This window comes from Vulpes vulpes, chromosome 15, assembly GCF_048418805.1.
Source record: "Vulpes vulpes isolate BD-2025 chromosome 15, VulVul3, whole genome shotgun sequence".
Classification (NCBI taxonomy): domain Eukaryota; kingdom Metazoa; phylum Chordata; class Mammalia; order Carnivora; family Canidae; genus Vulpes; species Vulpes vulpes.
Window position 1 is genome coordinate 102731318 of NC_132794.1, and position 15787 is coordinate 102747104.

At 39.4% G+C, this 15787-nt stretch overlaps 1 protein-coding gene across 50 annotated transcripts in view; it reads right to left on the reverse strand.

Annotated features, from left to right (window-relative positions):
- The window catches only part of ABLIM1 (actin binding LIM protein 1), a 342319-nt gene that overhangs the window by 51363 nt on the left and 275169 nt on the right, over positions 1 to 15787 (reverse strand). For all 50 annotated transcript variants that reach the window (XR_011997590.1, XR_011997589.1, XM_072740162.1 and 47 more), the window contains one exon: positions 2224 to 2311. Coding sequence is in view for 48 of the 50 variants with exons in the window: in XM_072740162.1 (XP_072596263.1) it covers positions 2224 to 2311 (88 nt within the window). In the remaining 2 variants the exon portion in view is untranslated. The remainder of the gene's footprint in view (positions 1 to 2223; positions 2312 to 15787) is intronic.

The following is a 15787-nucleotide window of genomic DNA, read 5'->3' on the forward strand; positions in this document are numbered from 1 at the left end:
CTGTGTGTACTTGAAAAGTCACTAAATTAAAGTAACTCTTGAATTAGTTTATACCACTGAGCTAAAATGGCTAAAATAATGTTAACCACAAGATAATACCTTTTATATCAGAATAATACTTGAATCCCTATTTAACAATCATTTCTATCTTGCTTAACCAAGAGCCAAAAAAAATAAAAATAAAAAAAGAAAATGAAACAAACAGACCAGACAGACACATAGTCCTTTCAGCATTAACATTTACTCTGAGGCTGGCTACAAAGCACAGGAAATCCTCTTAATGTGGAAAGCCAAGGGTTGGGGTGGACCCAACAGCAGCATTCGCTGTGAAGGTTCTATTGAGTAAAAGCCTTTGGCCAGAATACTGGGTTTGCACAGTGTCACACTGTTCTTCAGAGGTCAGCCACACAAGGAATGTGACTTGGGGAGAATATCAGATGCTGAGGAAGATGAACTACTCATTCTTCAAGGATGTGCCAAGAGGGCAGGCAGAGAGCGCTGAAGCCCAACTCCAGAAGACATTTACAACAATCCCTGGAATTCCGAGTATAGCCCATCTTAACGGACACTTGTTTATTTGTAGTATGAATGTGCTGCATTTGTGCACAGCTTGAAATCACTCTCTATTCAGGTTCCAGAACCATGTGAACGTGCAGAGCTGCACCCAGAGCCTTTGAGTCTCAGTTCCTAGCAGACATGGGATTAACACACACTCTTGTGTCTTTGTTTTTGAGTGCTATGATTGACACACTAAAATCTAAAACAAAGCCTGGAGATCAAATAGAGAATAAATCTGCTTCATGCTGAAAATGCAAAGTGACACCTGCCTATTGCTAGGCAGATTCACAGCCTGCCCTCGGGAAAATGTGTCATATAAAGTCCACATGAGACCATGGTTTTGGGGGCTTGTCACTTGCCTTTATTGGGACCTTCAAAATTCAGTGACTTTTTTCATCAGAACTTTGCAAAGTCATCATTAAAACTAAGGGATATTTGGATTGTCAATTTCTCATTTACCTAGCATTTTTTAGAGGAGAATAGGTAAGACTTTGCTTTAATATTCAAGAATCATTTCTATAGACATTTCTTCGTTGTATAAAAACAACATAGAGAGCAAAGCAAACCATTCATTAAAATACACATAGTGTTAAGTGCAGAAAGACAAAGAAATGAATACGAAGGCAGATGAGACCCGGTAATTACCAAACTAAATGAGCACCAGCTCTCATGGTTCTTGCTAATTTTACTGATAAGCCCTTGTCAATTTAATGACTCTTTTTCCAGCTAAAAATAGTAAAATGTTTGTGCAGATGGTGCTGTCTGACTGGAAGAGAATCCTCCCCTAAGCTTCCCTCTGAGAAGTTTCAGTATTTTAGTTTATAAAAACTAGTTATGGTTGTACACTGGGAAAATTTCTCAGAATGATTTTTTCAATTAAAAAAAATCTGGGGGGTGCCTTGGTTAAGCATCCAATTCTTGATTTCGGCTCAGGTCATGACCTCAGCATTGTGAGACTGAGCCCCAGGCTGGGCATGGAGCCTGCTTAAGATTCTCTCCCTCTGCCCCTTCCCTGCTCCCTCCCTCAAAAAAAATCTGATGGCCCTCTGGTAAATAATGAGTACTTCTTTGCCACGAGAAACTTCTCCATTTCTCTTTCTACTCTGGGTATGTTTTCTCTCATTCTCTCGCTCTTTCTTTCAATAGGACAGCTACATCATCCCAATGGGATTAAATACATCTGTGATGCAATTCACCAAGTATGAGGTTTTCTTCTTCCTGAAAGCCTGCGTAAGAGCAGGCTGGAGGGGTCAAAAAATCCTTCTCAAAGGATAGTGAAAGGAGCAAAGACAAAGTAGCCTCTATGAATGCTTTTCCTCTTTTGTCTTCTTTCCCAAATTTCCTGGTGAAGGTTGGGAGGAGGTATTTCTGATTTTCAATCTTACCTCACCTCCATAGCACCAAACATAAAGGCCTATTCATTTGTTCTAGAAGCAACACATTCCTTTTTTTAAACAGATTCAGGGGCTCACCGCCAGCAATGTCAACTGCTTGGCTGAGTAATACTAACTGACGAGGTAACTTTGGGCCACATTCATTTTGGATCTGGGGAGCCTGGCCACTAATGAAATGCCTCCTTCTCTAGAAACAAACAAACAAACAAACAAAGCAAGGTTTTCTTTTCCCAGATGGGAAGAACTTAATAAATTCTTGAGTCTACCTTACCTTGAAGATACATTTCCTCTCCTTCTGTGAACATCTGGTTGCATCTGCTGCATCGTGCACAGCTGGGGTGGTAATGTTTGTCACCTGCCTGCAAGAGAAGAGGTAGGGACTATTTAGTTTACACCTTGTCTCAGCTCTCAGCCTCTTTTCTGGACTCAGGGATTTGGAGGAAAAGAGAACAGCTGAGGCAAGAAAAATAACTGTCCAATTGACCTAACCTCCGATACCAACAGCCCTGGAAGCTGAAACTAACCCCATCAGAACTGGAAGGGGCTCAAAGACCAGCTATTGATGCCTGGATGATGGGGCTGCCTTGCTTCTCAGGGTTTCCGGCATCCATCTCTCTCTTGGCCTGGTCGCTCTTGGATGGTTGCCAGTCACAAACCATGTGTCTGAGATGAGTCCACTCCGTCTCCAAAAACGGTACCCCCAAAACATTAATACTCAAATTGATGTTGAGACTAATACTGGTTTGTACTAATGCAATAAAAAGAAAGGATTCTCATATCTAGCAGGTTCTTGCTTTCTTAACTACACTCTCTAAAAATAATAAAATCTATTTAGCTTACATCAAGATGGGAAAAACCATAATAAAAGACATCATCAACAGCTTTCACCTCAGAAGGACCCCAAATTCTCTTCTTTGTTGCTTATAACAATCTTTTACCAAAGTCTTATATTGTTTTCTGAAAAAGGCATTTTACCAAGGCGGCCTTGCATTATTCATGAGCATTTCACATTCCTAAATATGACAGATGCCATCACAGCAGGTGTTGACTTCCCCAAAGCAAAATGTCACTGGACACAGGGACAATTCTGTAGACAGGTGCCAAGTCACATTAGAGTCATGCTCCAAATGCATGCCTGACAAAATGAAATCTTTCTGTTTATAGCTTAGCAAAAAATCTTCACCACCTGAAAGTTATCAAATATACTCTGCAATGAAATTTTATCAACCAACTGTGAAGCATTTCTTTTGCATGAACCACATGCAAGGCAGTTAGTGCTGAGAACCCAGAGTTAGAAGTAACTGCACCCTGTGCTTGCATGAAATCTCAACAGGAAATCAGAGGTCAGGTAGTGATTCCTTTCTCACACCCTCCAGTAGAAACTACAAAGCCACTTAGCAACCAGAGTGTGAGTTGGTGGTTGGTTACTCAAGACAATCAAGTGGAAAAAAAGTGAAGTTATCTCAAAATAGAAGCCAGGAATGAAATCTGTTCAATGCTGCCAATCAGAAAATTCTAGAAGTGGTGCTCTTGTTTTGGTTCACACACTATTACTTAATTATTTTTTTCCAGGGGATGAAGGAAGCATAGGAAATGTCACACAAAGTAGCTCCTTCCCTTAGGCCACCCAGGGTCAAATGTGAGTGAAAGGGGAGAAAGAGAGAAGTCACACTAAGTTCTAAACCACTATAGTTCAGCTGGGATGCCAATGCTGAGAGTTCCCAGCCACTGTGGACAATCTCTGGATTCTCAAGGAAAATGTAAGTGGAAAAATTAAGGCACCTTGTGACAGGAAGCTTGTGTAGTCTACAATAAAAAGCACACTCCTCAGAAAGCTGGGAGTAGAAAGAGAGATCTTCAAACTGATAGAGTGTATTTGTCATATTTAGTGGTGAAACATTAGGTGCATTCTCAACAAAGACAGCACTCACTCAATAGCTGACGCTTTCACCAAAGTTTTTAGGTTCTAGTTTTTTTAGTTTAGTTTTAATTTCACCAAACTCTTTTAGTCTTAGCCAATGTGATACAGTAAGAAGAAATAAACATGCAGGTAACCAATGAAAGAGCTCAAACAGCTTGATAAAAAAACAAAATAAAACAAAACATCTAAAACCCCACAGCTTTCCTACAGACTAGCAATACAAATTTAGCTAGTGTAATGGGAGAACAGACTCCCTTTCTAACAGCAACAAATAAACCCTTCAATGCAAGATCTACATAAGGAAAACTTTAGAATTTAATTGTTGGACATAAAGGGCTAACAATCATAATGTAGACATGTTCATGGGTGGTACTGAAGGAAAAGAGAATCTAAACGTCTTTGGGGTCAAGGTCATCTCATTTAGACATATATTTCTGGATGAGGAAACTAAATGTTTAAAGATGTCAATTTATCTAAAATGAACCTATTAATGCAATGCATTCTCGACCACAATACTCAAAGGAATTTTGTCTACAGACCTTGACATCCTGATTCTGTAAGATCATAAGGGGAAAAAAAAAGTGCACAAAAATACAGACATTTTTTGAAAAACAGAGCATCAATTAAGGGGGATTTTCCCTTCCTGACATAAAAAATTATTCTGAGGCTCAAACAATTAAAGTCCTCCAATACTGGTACAGGAATAGAAAATAAATTGGTGAAACAGATAACATAGAAAAACCAGTTGCACAGCTATACACAAGATAATTTAGTCTATGATAAAGGTGGCATTTCAAATGAGTTGCAAAACAGATTATTCCATTAATGGTGAGAACAATGGATTCTCTACTTAGAGAAAGGTAAAACTAGATTCCTAGTTCATAACCTACACCGAAAAGAATTCTAGAGAGTTACAGAGGTAAATATAGAAGGGTATATAGGAGATAATTTAGTATACTTGGGCTAGGAATGCTTCCTTAAACAAGGCAAAATCTAGAAACAATAAAGGCAAATAATGACCTCACACACACATATAAATGTCTATAAGAAAATTAAAGGAAGAGTGACAGAGAAAGATACTTGCTGTGCATTTCAGACAAAAGATTATTATCCAGAATATATAGAGTGTCTCTAATAAAAAAAAATAAGTGGCAACATGGGCAAAAAGCAAATACACACACACACACACACACACACACACACACACACACATTCCCCCCAAAACCAAATGATTAGCTCAACTCCACCAGGAGTCAGAGAAACACAACGTAGAAAAAAAAATTTTTTTCTTCACCAAATTGGCAGAGATAAAGAGAAGATTAATGTTAGGAAAAAGGCATTCTCACACACTATTGGTGAGCAAAATTCTTTTTGGGAGGCAGCTTTGGCAATATTTATTAAAATTTAATATGCATGTACTCTCTGATGCATGATTCCACTTCTAGGAAGCTATCCTACAGAAACTCTCATTCCTGCTTAAAAGTATATGTATTAAGGATCTTTAACATTATTTATTACAGCAAAGAATAAACAACAGAAAGTAACCCAAATAAGAAAGTAGTTAAAGGAAATATTAAACCATATGTAGCCATTAAAAGAATGAAATAAACTTACATGGGAAGAGTTCAAATGAATGCTACCAAGAGAAAAAAATCATGCAGAAAAACAACACCTATAATATAGTTGCATAAAATATTAGCGGAACTTGTGGAGACACTGGGGTAAGTACGACTGGATTCAAATCCAGTTTCAGCACTATGTGATCTTGTGAAGGTGGCAGTCGCAACCATATAACACTCCACTGCTGACACTGCCTCACAATGATGTTACTAGGGCGAACGATCATATGATATTTTGAAAACGGTGCAGCGCACTACTACACATAATAATAATAGAAACAACAACAATTAGCAATAACTCTCTGAACAGAGGTGGTCCCGGGGCCATTCACAAAGAGAAGGCTTGTTGGTGCAATTTGGGACGCTGGTCAACGGCCCTCTCGGTGTCCATTCTTTTCCCAAGGACAGGCATAGGAGAGTAACTGTGTTACATGAACTGTCACATAAGGTGGAAGAAAGATACACCAAGACCCAATGTGGCAGGGCTTTGGTCTATAAATCATTAGCAAAAACACTGCTGAGAAACACCATCATAAGACCAGGGGCATCAGTCTTGACCCAGGCACTCACTCATCTCACGATGCTGAACATGTCAAGTGATTCAGTGAGCTAGAATCAAAGGCCATTTTGCAGCCATTCAAAAGTCTGTTTTTGTAGCAGTGCGGGCCTGGGGGACCACAGAGTCAGGGGCTCAAGGACAAGGGAGCCTCTGCTTTGCATGCGAGAGCCACCTCCTCGCTTTCATTTCTTCTTACACTGGTACCTATGACGGTTCACACTCAAGCCCTATGCACAGGGCCAGGAAAAGGGATCAGGCCTGAACACAGATGTAGGCTTATATGCAAACTCACCCCCCAAATGGATGTAGCTGAATCAAAATCATTTACAATGGAGTCATTTACAGAAGAAGGAGAAGTATTTCAGATCGTAAGCAAGATGGAAGACTAGTGCCTACATAAGGACAGATGAAAAACATACAATTCGTTGTGGAGAGGAGGTCATTGATTACAAACTTTCAAAGCACAGTGTGGGCTTTGTTGTGACAGATGACCTCATAAGTGACAGTTACTAGGTACCTGGCCCCAAACTTATACCCTACAACTCTAGCTCTGCTTGAACCTGTGGGGCAAGATGCGCTGCCAAGACTCACCAGAGCTCTGCAATCACTGTTCTCCACCCATCTTTCTATTCTGCCATGTAAAAAAAAATTACAATCTGTTTTCTTCTTTTTCACATATTTAAAATGCACGTGTTAGAAGTCTACATTCTGGCTGGCATTAAACTCTATGGAAAATAAACAATTTGCTTATTTAGTTGAGTTTTATAAAGCACCTGCCTACACATTCAGAGTGCAAAAAAAATGGCTTGCCTTTAATAGTGCTGATTATGTCAGACTTCTGTGGTAATTATTACTATTCGGTTAATCTCTAAATTGGAGTAGGAACTTTAGCATACAGACTAGAATACCATCTGGAGTAATACCATTTACTATAAGGCAGGATTTAGCACCACATTTTTAAATAAAATCCACTATCAGGAACAGATAGTTCTGAATTCCTCGTGGATGAGGAGGCCCCCTGAGAAAGGGCTACCATATTTGCAATCAAGAGACTGGGTGTCATTCCTTAATGTGTTACCCGTGAGACCTCAATGATGTCACTACTTAACCTCTCCAAGCCCCCAGGCCCCTCCCCTCATCTGTAAAAAGTGAAAGGCTGGACTAGCCAATTTTGAGTCTCATTCAGCCGTAAAATTCCATGATTCTGTGTGAAATCCCATACTCCTATAAGCTCACACAGCAGTGTTAACTGAAAAGCAATTTGGGTAGAGAAAGGATATTCTTGATGGCAGGGACTGGGGTTTAGGCAACGACTCTATAGTGTCCTATACCCAGGAGGATTTCTGGATTCCCCAGGCCCTGTGATGACTGCAACAGCCCACTGGGAGTAGCAAGAGAGAACCATAATTACAGAACCCATCCTTGGGCAGATAATCTGCTTGCCTGATAATCTGCTTAGCTTCTGGATGACCAACTGTGCTTTTTAGCTTTTCTTTAGCCTCTTTCTCTTGCCCTACTCCTAACACAAGCCCAGGAGATGTGGAGGATGGCCCCTGAGGTCAACCTTCAGCCATTTATAACTAATGCCCTACCTACTTCCCAAACAAAGGCTTGCAGATTCTTATCAGAGAAAGTCATGATCTATAAACAACCGGACAAAAACCTTAGAGGAAAAGAAAATATTGAGACTCCAAACTCAGGCAAACCTGTTGTGATCTGAGTTTTTCAGTAGATGAAGACAAAAGGGAAAATAAAAGGTCACTAAAAATCTCACTGTGTGAAAAAACGGCCGCATAACAATTGCCACTAGAGAGGCAAGGTTTTCTATTCTAAATTAGTAACAGTCAATTGTAGGCCGAACTTCCATATGATGCCACACATTGTTTCAAGGCTCACAACATTCCTGTGATGTAGGTGCTATTTTTACAATCTTTTACACAAGCAAAGAAGCTAACACTCAAAGTGGACAATGTACTCAAAGCCCTGAGTGCTTTCAAAAAGTAGAACCAGGCCTACCATCTGAAGGCACCGAAACAATTCTCATAGAGAGACCTTGGCTCTGGAATGGAAAATTATCTTCCACACTAATTTTGCTGATGGTTGGAAACACTGAAGTACTTCTTTCTTATACAGACCCTTGAGAAAAACCAAGGGTGTAACACTGCAAGATAATTGAATGTAGTCATTTCCATATGGGGAAGTTAAACTACCAAGGTTGAGGTTGCAGTTTTTTTTTTTTTTTTTAAGTTCTAACTTGATTCAGAGATGATTTGCTTAGAATACCCAAAGGAATAAACAAATTGCTTTCCTGTCCCCAAGACTCTTACAAACACAGCTCTGGTTGATGGTGACTTTAGATGAAGGACATGCAGACGCTTGGAGGTGAGTGTGCTGGCCTAGATCAGGACTTTTCTAATTTCACTGTCTATAAGCAACACCCAAGATCCTTTCAAAAATGGATTCGATTGCCTTAAAAGATAGGGCCTAGAAATCAGCTTCTTTCTTTGTCTTATAAGCACTGAAATGAGTACATGAACCATCATGAACTGGGGAAACACCAGTCTAGGTGATCTCCAAATCCTAAACCTGATAGTAAACAAGGAAGCCAAAGTGGGTAACAAGGATCTGGTGCTTCTGTGGCAGGTGCAAGGGTGGGAAGGGAGAAGCAGAATCACGTAAGTTTCCTGTTTTACTCCTGCAGAAAGGCAGTGTAGGGGCTGATTCAGCCTTCTTTATGTTTGCTGTTGTTTTCCTTGAAGCAGGAGAGGTTTCTACTGTGACTGGACTGGCTTGATCTCCAAGTTTACACTCACCTATTCCAGGGTTTGTTTGTTTTTTTCCCCCCCGATAATGCAGGGTCCTGAACAGACAGGATAATGAGGGTGTGCCTTGGCCCAAAGTCTGTATCCTGAGCAAAGGTGAGTAAATCAGTTTGCCCAGGCAGCGTTCACAAAGCCCAGAGGGCTCTACACAAGTCTGTACAAAGCCAACCTGCACAGATGAGAACATCCCATAGCCAGACAGCCTTAACAACCCAACTCCAGCTGCAACCTCTGCTCCAAACATGTGTGTGATGTCGGAGGGAGGGGTGGCAACTCATCTTCCCCAGAGAAGATGCACAAAACAGAGCAGAGAGAAATATACCATTGCCTTCCAATGATCTGGTTCCCTTTGACCAGCTGCTCAAAATATAAAAGACAGAGCATCAACACCCTTCTATTTTTTTTTTAATTATTTATGAGAGTGTGTGTGTGTTGGGGGAAGGGTAGGAGAGAGGGAGAGGGAGGGGGAAGGAAAAAGGGACAGGAAGAGAGGAAGAGAGGAAGAGAGGGAGAGAGGCAAGGAGAGAGAATGAGAGAATCCTCAAGCAGACTCCTTGCTAAGCGTGGAACCCAATGCAGGACTCAATCCCAGGACCCTGAGATTATAAATTGAGCCAAAATGAAGAGTCAGCCACTTAACTGACTGAGCCACCAAGTTCCTTCTTTTAATGAGGGGTAAAGAATGAAAAAACTGGCAACACCCCAGTGTAAATGCATATTGCGTTTTTGCAGATGGTTACTGCTTTCTCATTTCCTTCCAAGGAAGTAAGTGCAAAAACTTTAAAGCAGTCTTTACAATTTAATAGTGCTAGATAAATGTTATCTATAAATGTGTGCCTTCCCACAGGACCTAACCAGTCTCTTTAAATTGATCTCTAGATTCAATGCAATCTCTACTGAAATTCCAGCTGGATTATTCAGAGGGATTAAAAAGCCGATCCTAAAATTTATGTGGCAATACAAAGGACCTAGGAAAGTAAACAAACAAACAAAAAACAAAACAAAAAAACTTTTTGAAAGAATAGAATAAAGCTCGTGGACTTAAACTATCTGATTTCAAAAGCTTCTATAGAGCTAGATGTTATCAAGACAGCATGGACTGGCATTAGGATAGACATATAGGTCAATGAAATAGAAGAGAGATTTATTCCAAAATAAGCCCCCACATTCATGGTTCATTGATTTTAAGAAAAGTGCCAAGGCAATTTGATAAGGAAGGGATAGTCTTTCCAACAAATAATGATGGGACAGTTAGATATACATATTCAATGCAACCCATACTTCACACCATAAGTGAAAAATGAACTTAAAATGGATCATGGACTTAAATATAAAAGCTAAAACTATAAAACTTCTAGACAAAAGCATTAAATCTTTGTGCTTTGGTTTAATACTTATATATTCTATAAGAACATAATCCATAAAAGAAAAAAATTGATAAATCGGGTATCATCAAGATTAAAATTTTTTTCTCTTCAAAGACATCATTAGGGTACCTGGTGGCTCAGTCAGTTAAGCATCTGCCTTCAGCTCAGGTCATGATCTCAGGGCCCTAGGATCAAGCCCAGCATTGGGCTCTCTGCTCAGTGGGGAGTCTGCTTCTCCCTCTCCCTCTGCCCCTTTCTCTGCTCATGCTCTATGTCTCTCTGTGTCTCTCTCAAATAAATAAAATCTTTACAAAAAAAGACATCATTATGAAAATAGAAAGATGACCCACAGATTGGAAGAAATTTCTACAAATCATATGTCCAGAAAAGGACTAGTATTCAGAATATCTAAAAAAACTACTACATTTCAAAATAAGAGACCAACTCAACTGAAAAAAATGCACAAATGATTTAAAGAAACATTTCACTAAAGAAGATATACACATATTCAATAAGCACATGAAAATATTTTAAATACCCTTAGTCATAGGGAAATAAAATGAAAACCACAATGAAATACCACTACACATTAGCTACAATGGCTATAATTAAAAAGACTGACTATACCAAGTGTTGAGGAGGATGTGGAAAAAGAGATACACTCATCCATTGCTGATGAGAATGTAAAATGGTGCAGCTAGTTTGGAAACCTCTGGTAGTTTCTCAAAAAAGTTGAACATAAAAAAAAAAAAAAAAAGTTGAACATAAATATATCATGTGACCCAGTGCTACCACTCCTAGGTTTTGAACTAAGAGACATGATAACATATGACCACACAAGGGCTTTTGTGCAAAAGTTCATAGCAGTGTTATTCATAATAACCCCAAACTGGAAACAATACAAATGTCTCTCAGCTGGTGAACAGATAAACAGAGTATGGAACGTTCAAATAATGGAATACGGTAAACCTATTTTTTTTTTTAATCAAAAGGAACAAATTACAGATACGTGCAAGAACACAGGTGAATGTCAATAGCATGTTAAATGAAAGAAGCTAGACACAAAAGACTACAGATTGTAGGTCCATTTGTGGGAGGTCTCTAGAAATGGCAAAATGAAGGTGATATAAAGTAGATGAGCGGTTGCTGGAAATGGAATGGGGACAGAATGTGGGGCAGGATGGACTGCAAATGAGCAGTCATGATGGGGTGGTGAAAAGTTCTAACACTACATAATAGTCACAACTATAGGCATGTAGTAAAAACAATCAAACTACACTTACAATGAGTAAATTTTATGGTATGTAAACTATTCTTTGACAAAGAGACATGAAAAAAGAAAAGAAAAGAAAAGAAAAAAGAAAGAGAAAGAGAAAGAGAAAGAGAAAGAGAAAGAGAAAGAGAAAGGAAAGGAAAGGAAAGGAAAGGAAAGGAAAGGAAAGGAAAGGAAAGGAAGGAAAAAAGAAGACAGTGGGGTGGAGGGCAGGAAACCTGAGTGGGGTGCATGCAATCATTTCTTCTGGGGGCATAGTGTCCACATTCTTTTGGAAGGATATTGAAAAATATGGATTCTTTTTCCAGAATAAAATGGACCTTTATATATAGAAAGCTAGATATACACATGTAATATTTTATTATTAGCAATTATCTGAAGATTTAAAGGTTTATGAAAGGATCAAAAAAATAGTCTGCTAATCTAATTACTATTTCTCTGTCTTCAGAAGAACTACCATTCTTTTTTTGTATAAGAAGAGAAACTGGACTATGGAGAGAGTAAGTAACTTGCTCAGGACTACATGAGAAATCAAAATGAAAACCTGGACAACCATGTTCACCTTAATGTAGCTATGGGGACTCTCCCAGGCTGGTTCTTTGTGTGCTTTTACACACAATAGTTAATTGGATGCTTTTCTGATCCTTTGTAATAGGCGATATGATTCTTCCTGTTTTGTGATGATCAAATTGAGGGCTCAGAGACCCGATGACTTGTGCGCCAAGACCAAGGTCATACAGCTAAGTTTCAGAACTAGGAAACATCCCAGATCTTAGGATACAAATTCGACTCTCTTGGATAAATACCACCACACCTACAGGGCTTCTCATTTCAGAAATCTTAGGCAACAAGAAAAATAATTCCTGTGTGATGCAAAAGATGGTTAAGATGATTGAGAAGAGACATTTTATTAACATCTATCTTGGATATTTTTCCAAATTTTAAAGCAGAGCAAATAACTACATTGAAGGCAAAACGTAAATCTGAAACTAATCAAGGTAAATCTCTACATTTGAAACTGATCTTTTCTCCCTGGTGCTCCCATAGCTGTGCTTGCACGGTCAGATGTGTTTGCTTTTGCCTCCGGTTGTTATGGCTGGACTGTCTGCCCCACCCCATTGTGCAACATGTGATGGAAAGAGATGGGCTTTGGAAGCAAGAGGACCCAGAGGTCTGCATTCTGGCCTTGCAAACATTGTGGCCTTGGGTACTTTTCTAGAATAATTTCTTCATCTATAAAAACTGGCATTAGAAAAATCTACCATGTAGGATTATTATAAAAATTAAACAACAAAAGGTAAGTTGATAGCAATGTATCTGGTAGCCATCAATGTAGGTGAGCTTTTTCTCTTTCTTTCACACTGGATTATGCATTCCTTTGAAGACATGGGCTACACCAGTACCTCCATAACTCCAGGATCTCTCTTGCTCTCCATACAACGGCTCTAGAAATGTCTTAGTAGATTAGTGTTAGAAGCTCTTATCAGAAAACCTCTAAATCAATTAGCCACACTGTTCCCTGCACAATTATGGCAGCCCAAAGGGAAGTAATGGATGAACTTCAGTGCACCGGGTACAATTTCATTATTTACTTGTTTCCAGACACTGTGCTAAGCACCTCATAAACCATATCCCATCTGACCCTCCCTGCAGCACTGAGATGTAGGTATTATATGCCTTTAACAGATAAGGAAATCAAATGTTAGCAAGATCAAGAAATCGTCCAAGGTTACTCAGCAAGGTACAGAACTGCCATCTGAACTCAGGTCTGTTCAGCTCCACACTGCAGAACCATCCCCCTGTAGCCTTCCCAGCCCTGGGCAGCTCAGTCAATGAGGGAGGTCCCCTGTTGAGATCTGCCCTGGCTCTTAGAACTTTTATAGGATCATCTTTCAACTTCTTTGTCTTTCTCTACGGATACAAATAAAAGTTTATCATGCAAAACTAAGGCTTCCATATTTTATGATTTGCTAATGCTAAAGACAGACTAGATAATTTAAGTTCTTTTTTTTTTTAATTTTAAAAAAAATTTTTTTATTTATTTATGATAGTCACAGGGGGGGGGGGGCAGAGACATAGGCAGAGGGAGAAGCAGGCTCCATGCACCAGGAGCCCGATGTGGGATTCGATCCCGGGTCTCCAGGATCGCGCCCTGGGCCAAAGGCAGGCGCCAAACCGCTGCGCCACCCAGGGATCCCGATAATTTAAGTTCTTAACAATTTTACTTCCACTGTCCCTCCTGCTCCCAGCTATCAACAGTGTGATCAGATGTTATTTAAGAAACCACTCTAAATAACACCAGGAAAGCCAACTACCCTAAGTGTGATTCCTCAACATAGGCGATCTTCATGGTATGGGACAGTGTGATCCTAAATCCTTATAGAATAGGCCCAGCAGCTTTATCTAGGCTGCCTGTGGTTTCCAGATTCAACAATAGCAAAGTCATGCTCCCAGGTACCAAACTTCCTTGAAACTGATGAAATAGCATGGTTGACGTCATCTCATCATTCTCTTCCGGTAAGTTATTAAGAAATACAAATGGGTTAGAGGGTAGCCAGTGACCTGAGGATTTGGTGTTGAATTTCCTTGGGAGTTCCGTTGAATTTGGTATTTCCTGACCAGGTGCTTTGTTTGTGGTTGTTGCAATCTGTTTCACAGTTTGGTGCTTTCCTTTTTTTGGTTAACAAAGAATGCCATGCATTTTACTTGTCATATCATATTGTTCTCCCTTACAAGGTATGTAGGAAGTCTTGAATATACTTTTTTCTCCCTCTTTGGAGTAGGAAAGAGGAATGCCTTTATTTTTTCATTTAGGTAAACTTCTTTATTGAAGTATAACATGCCCTGAGAAAAGAGCACAAACTCCAAGTGTACAGTTAAATGAATTTTCATAAATGCTCCATATCTTCCGACTGCCACCCAAATCAAGAATGAGAACATTATCTGCACACAGAAGCTCCTCTCATGCTCTCTTCCAGTCACGTGACTTCTATTCACTATGCTGACTTCTAACTCCTTTACCTAGTTTTGAAGTTTACATAAACGGAAATAAATATGTCTGGCTTCCTTTACCCAATGGTACTAGAATTATCCACGAGGCTGCGTGTAGTTGGTCCTAATTACATCTTGTGTTTGCATAGTATTCCTTTGTGTAAATATGCTACATTTTATTTGTCCACTCTTGGTGGGCAGTTGGCTAGTTTGAAAGCATTGGCCATCCTGAACAGTATTGCTGTAAAAACTCCCACCTGTGTCTTCTGATGAACTATATAGAAGTTTCAGTTGTGCATATACATAGGAGCAGATGGCATATGGCAAGGTCATTGGGTATGTTTATGTTGAGCTTTAGCAGCCATTGCCAGACTGTTGTTCAAAGTGGGTTTTTGCCTTTTATTACAATTTTAATCTGAGAGGAATTAAATAAGAAGAATCAAATTAAGAGCACTCTGCCAAATGGATACCCAAAGTGTTTTTCTAACCGATGTGAAGTGAATGATCTTTTTTTTTTTTTTTTTTTTTTTTTACATTAAATGGCCTCTAAGTAGAAGCTCTGTAGCTTAATCCCCTCAGGTCTCCATTATTCCTGGCCTTCCAGAGAGAGTGCCACTGAGCAGTTTTCAATCCTTCTTTCATCCTTGTCCTTCTGTTGGCCATATCCTCTCAACGGATAGGGAGATGTAGATGGAATGCAAATAATGCTCATATTTAAGTCCTAAATTGACTCAAAATCAGCAGTCGATGGCTGGGGTTGCCTGGGTCACTTTGCAGAAGGCTTTGCCACAAGGCCTCAAAAGTGCCTTCTTCTAGTTAGAGCCAAGGTCCACTGGAAAGAGTAAATAAGAACTGGGTTTGGAAGGCTGAGGACTTCAGTGGCTACTAAAAGATCTAACTTTTCTTCTCATGATTGAACTTAAACATTTCATATCCATTACTTTTATCAGTAACAATACCCTTTGCATTTGTTCTATAGCAGAATATTTAGAAAGCGTGTTCCCATTTAATCCACCCAGTGCTGCTTTATGGGGCACCCTTATTACTTTTATGCCTATTGATAGGCTTAGAAAAATCTTCAAAGAACTAGCGTTCAAATCTATGTGCTTTTTTTTTTTTTTTTTTTTTTTTTTAATTAAGTCCACTCTCTCCCTTCCTGCCACAACCTGCTACATGTCAAGGGTCAAAAAGGCTGAAAATTACTTTGGTGGCTTGGACAGCTTAAAAATAAAAAGCTTCCTCTCTTCTATAAATTGCCATGAAGAGATGCAGAAGCTAACCAC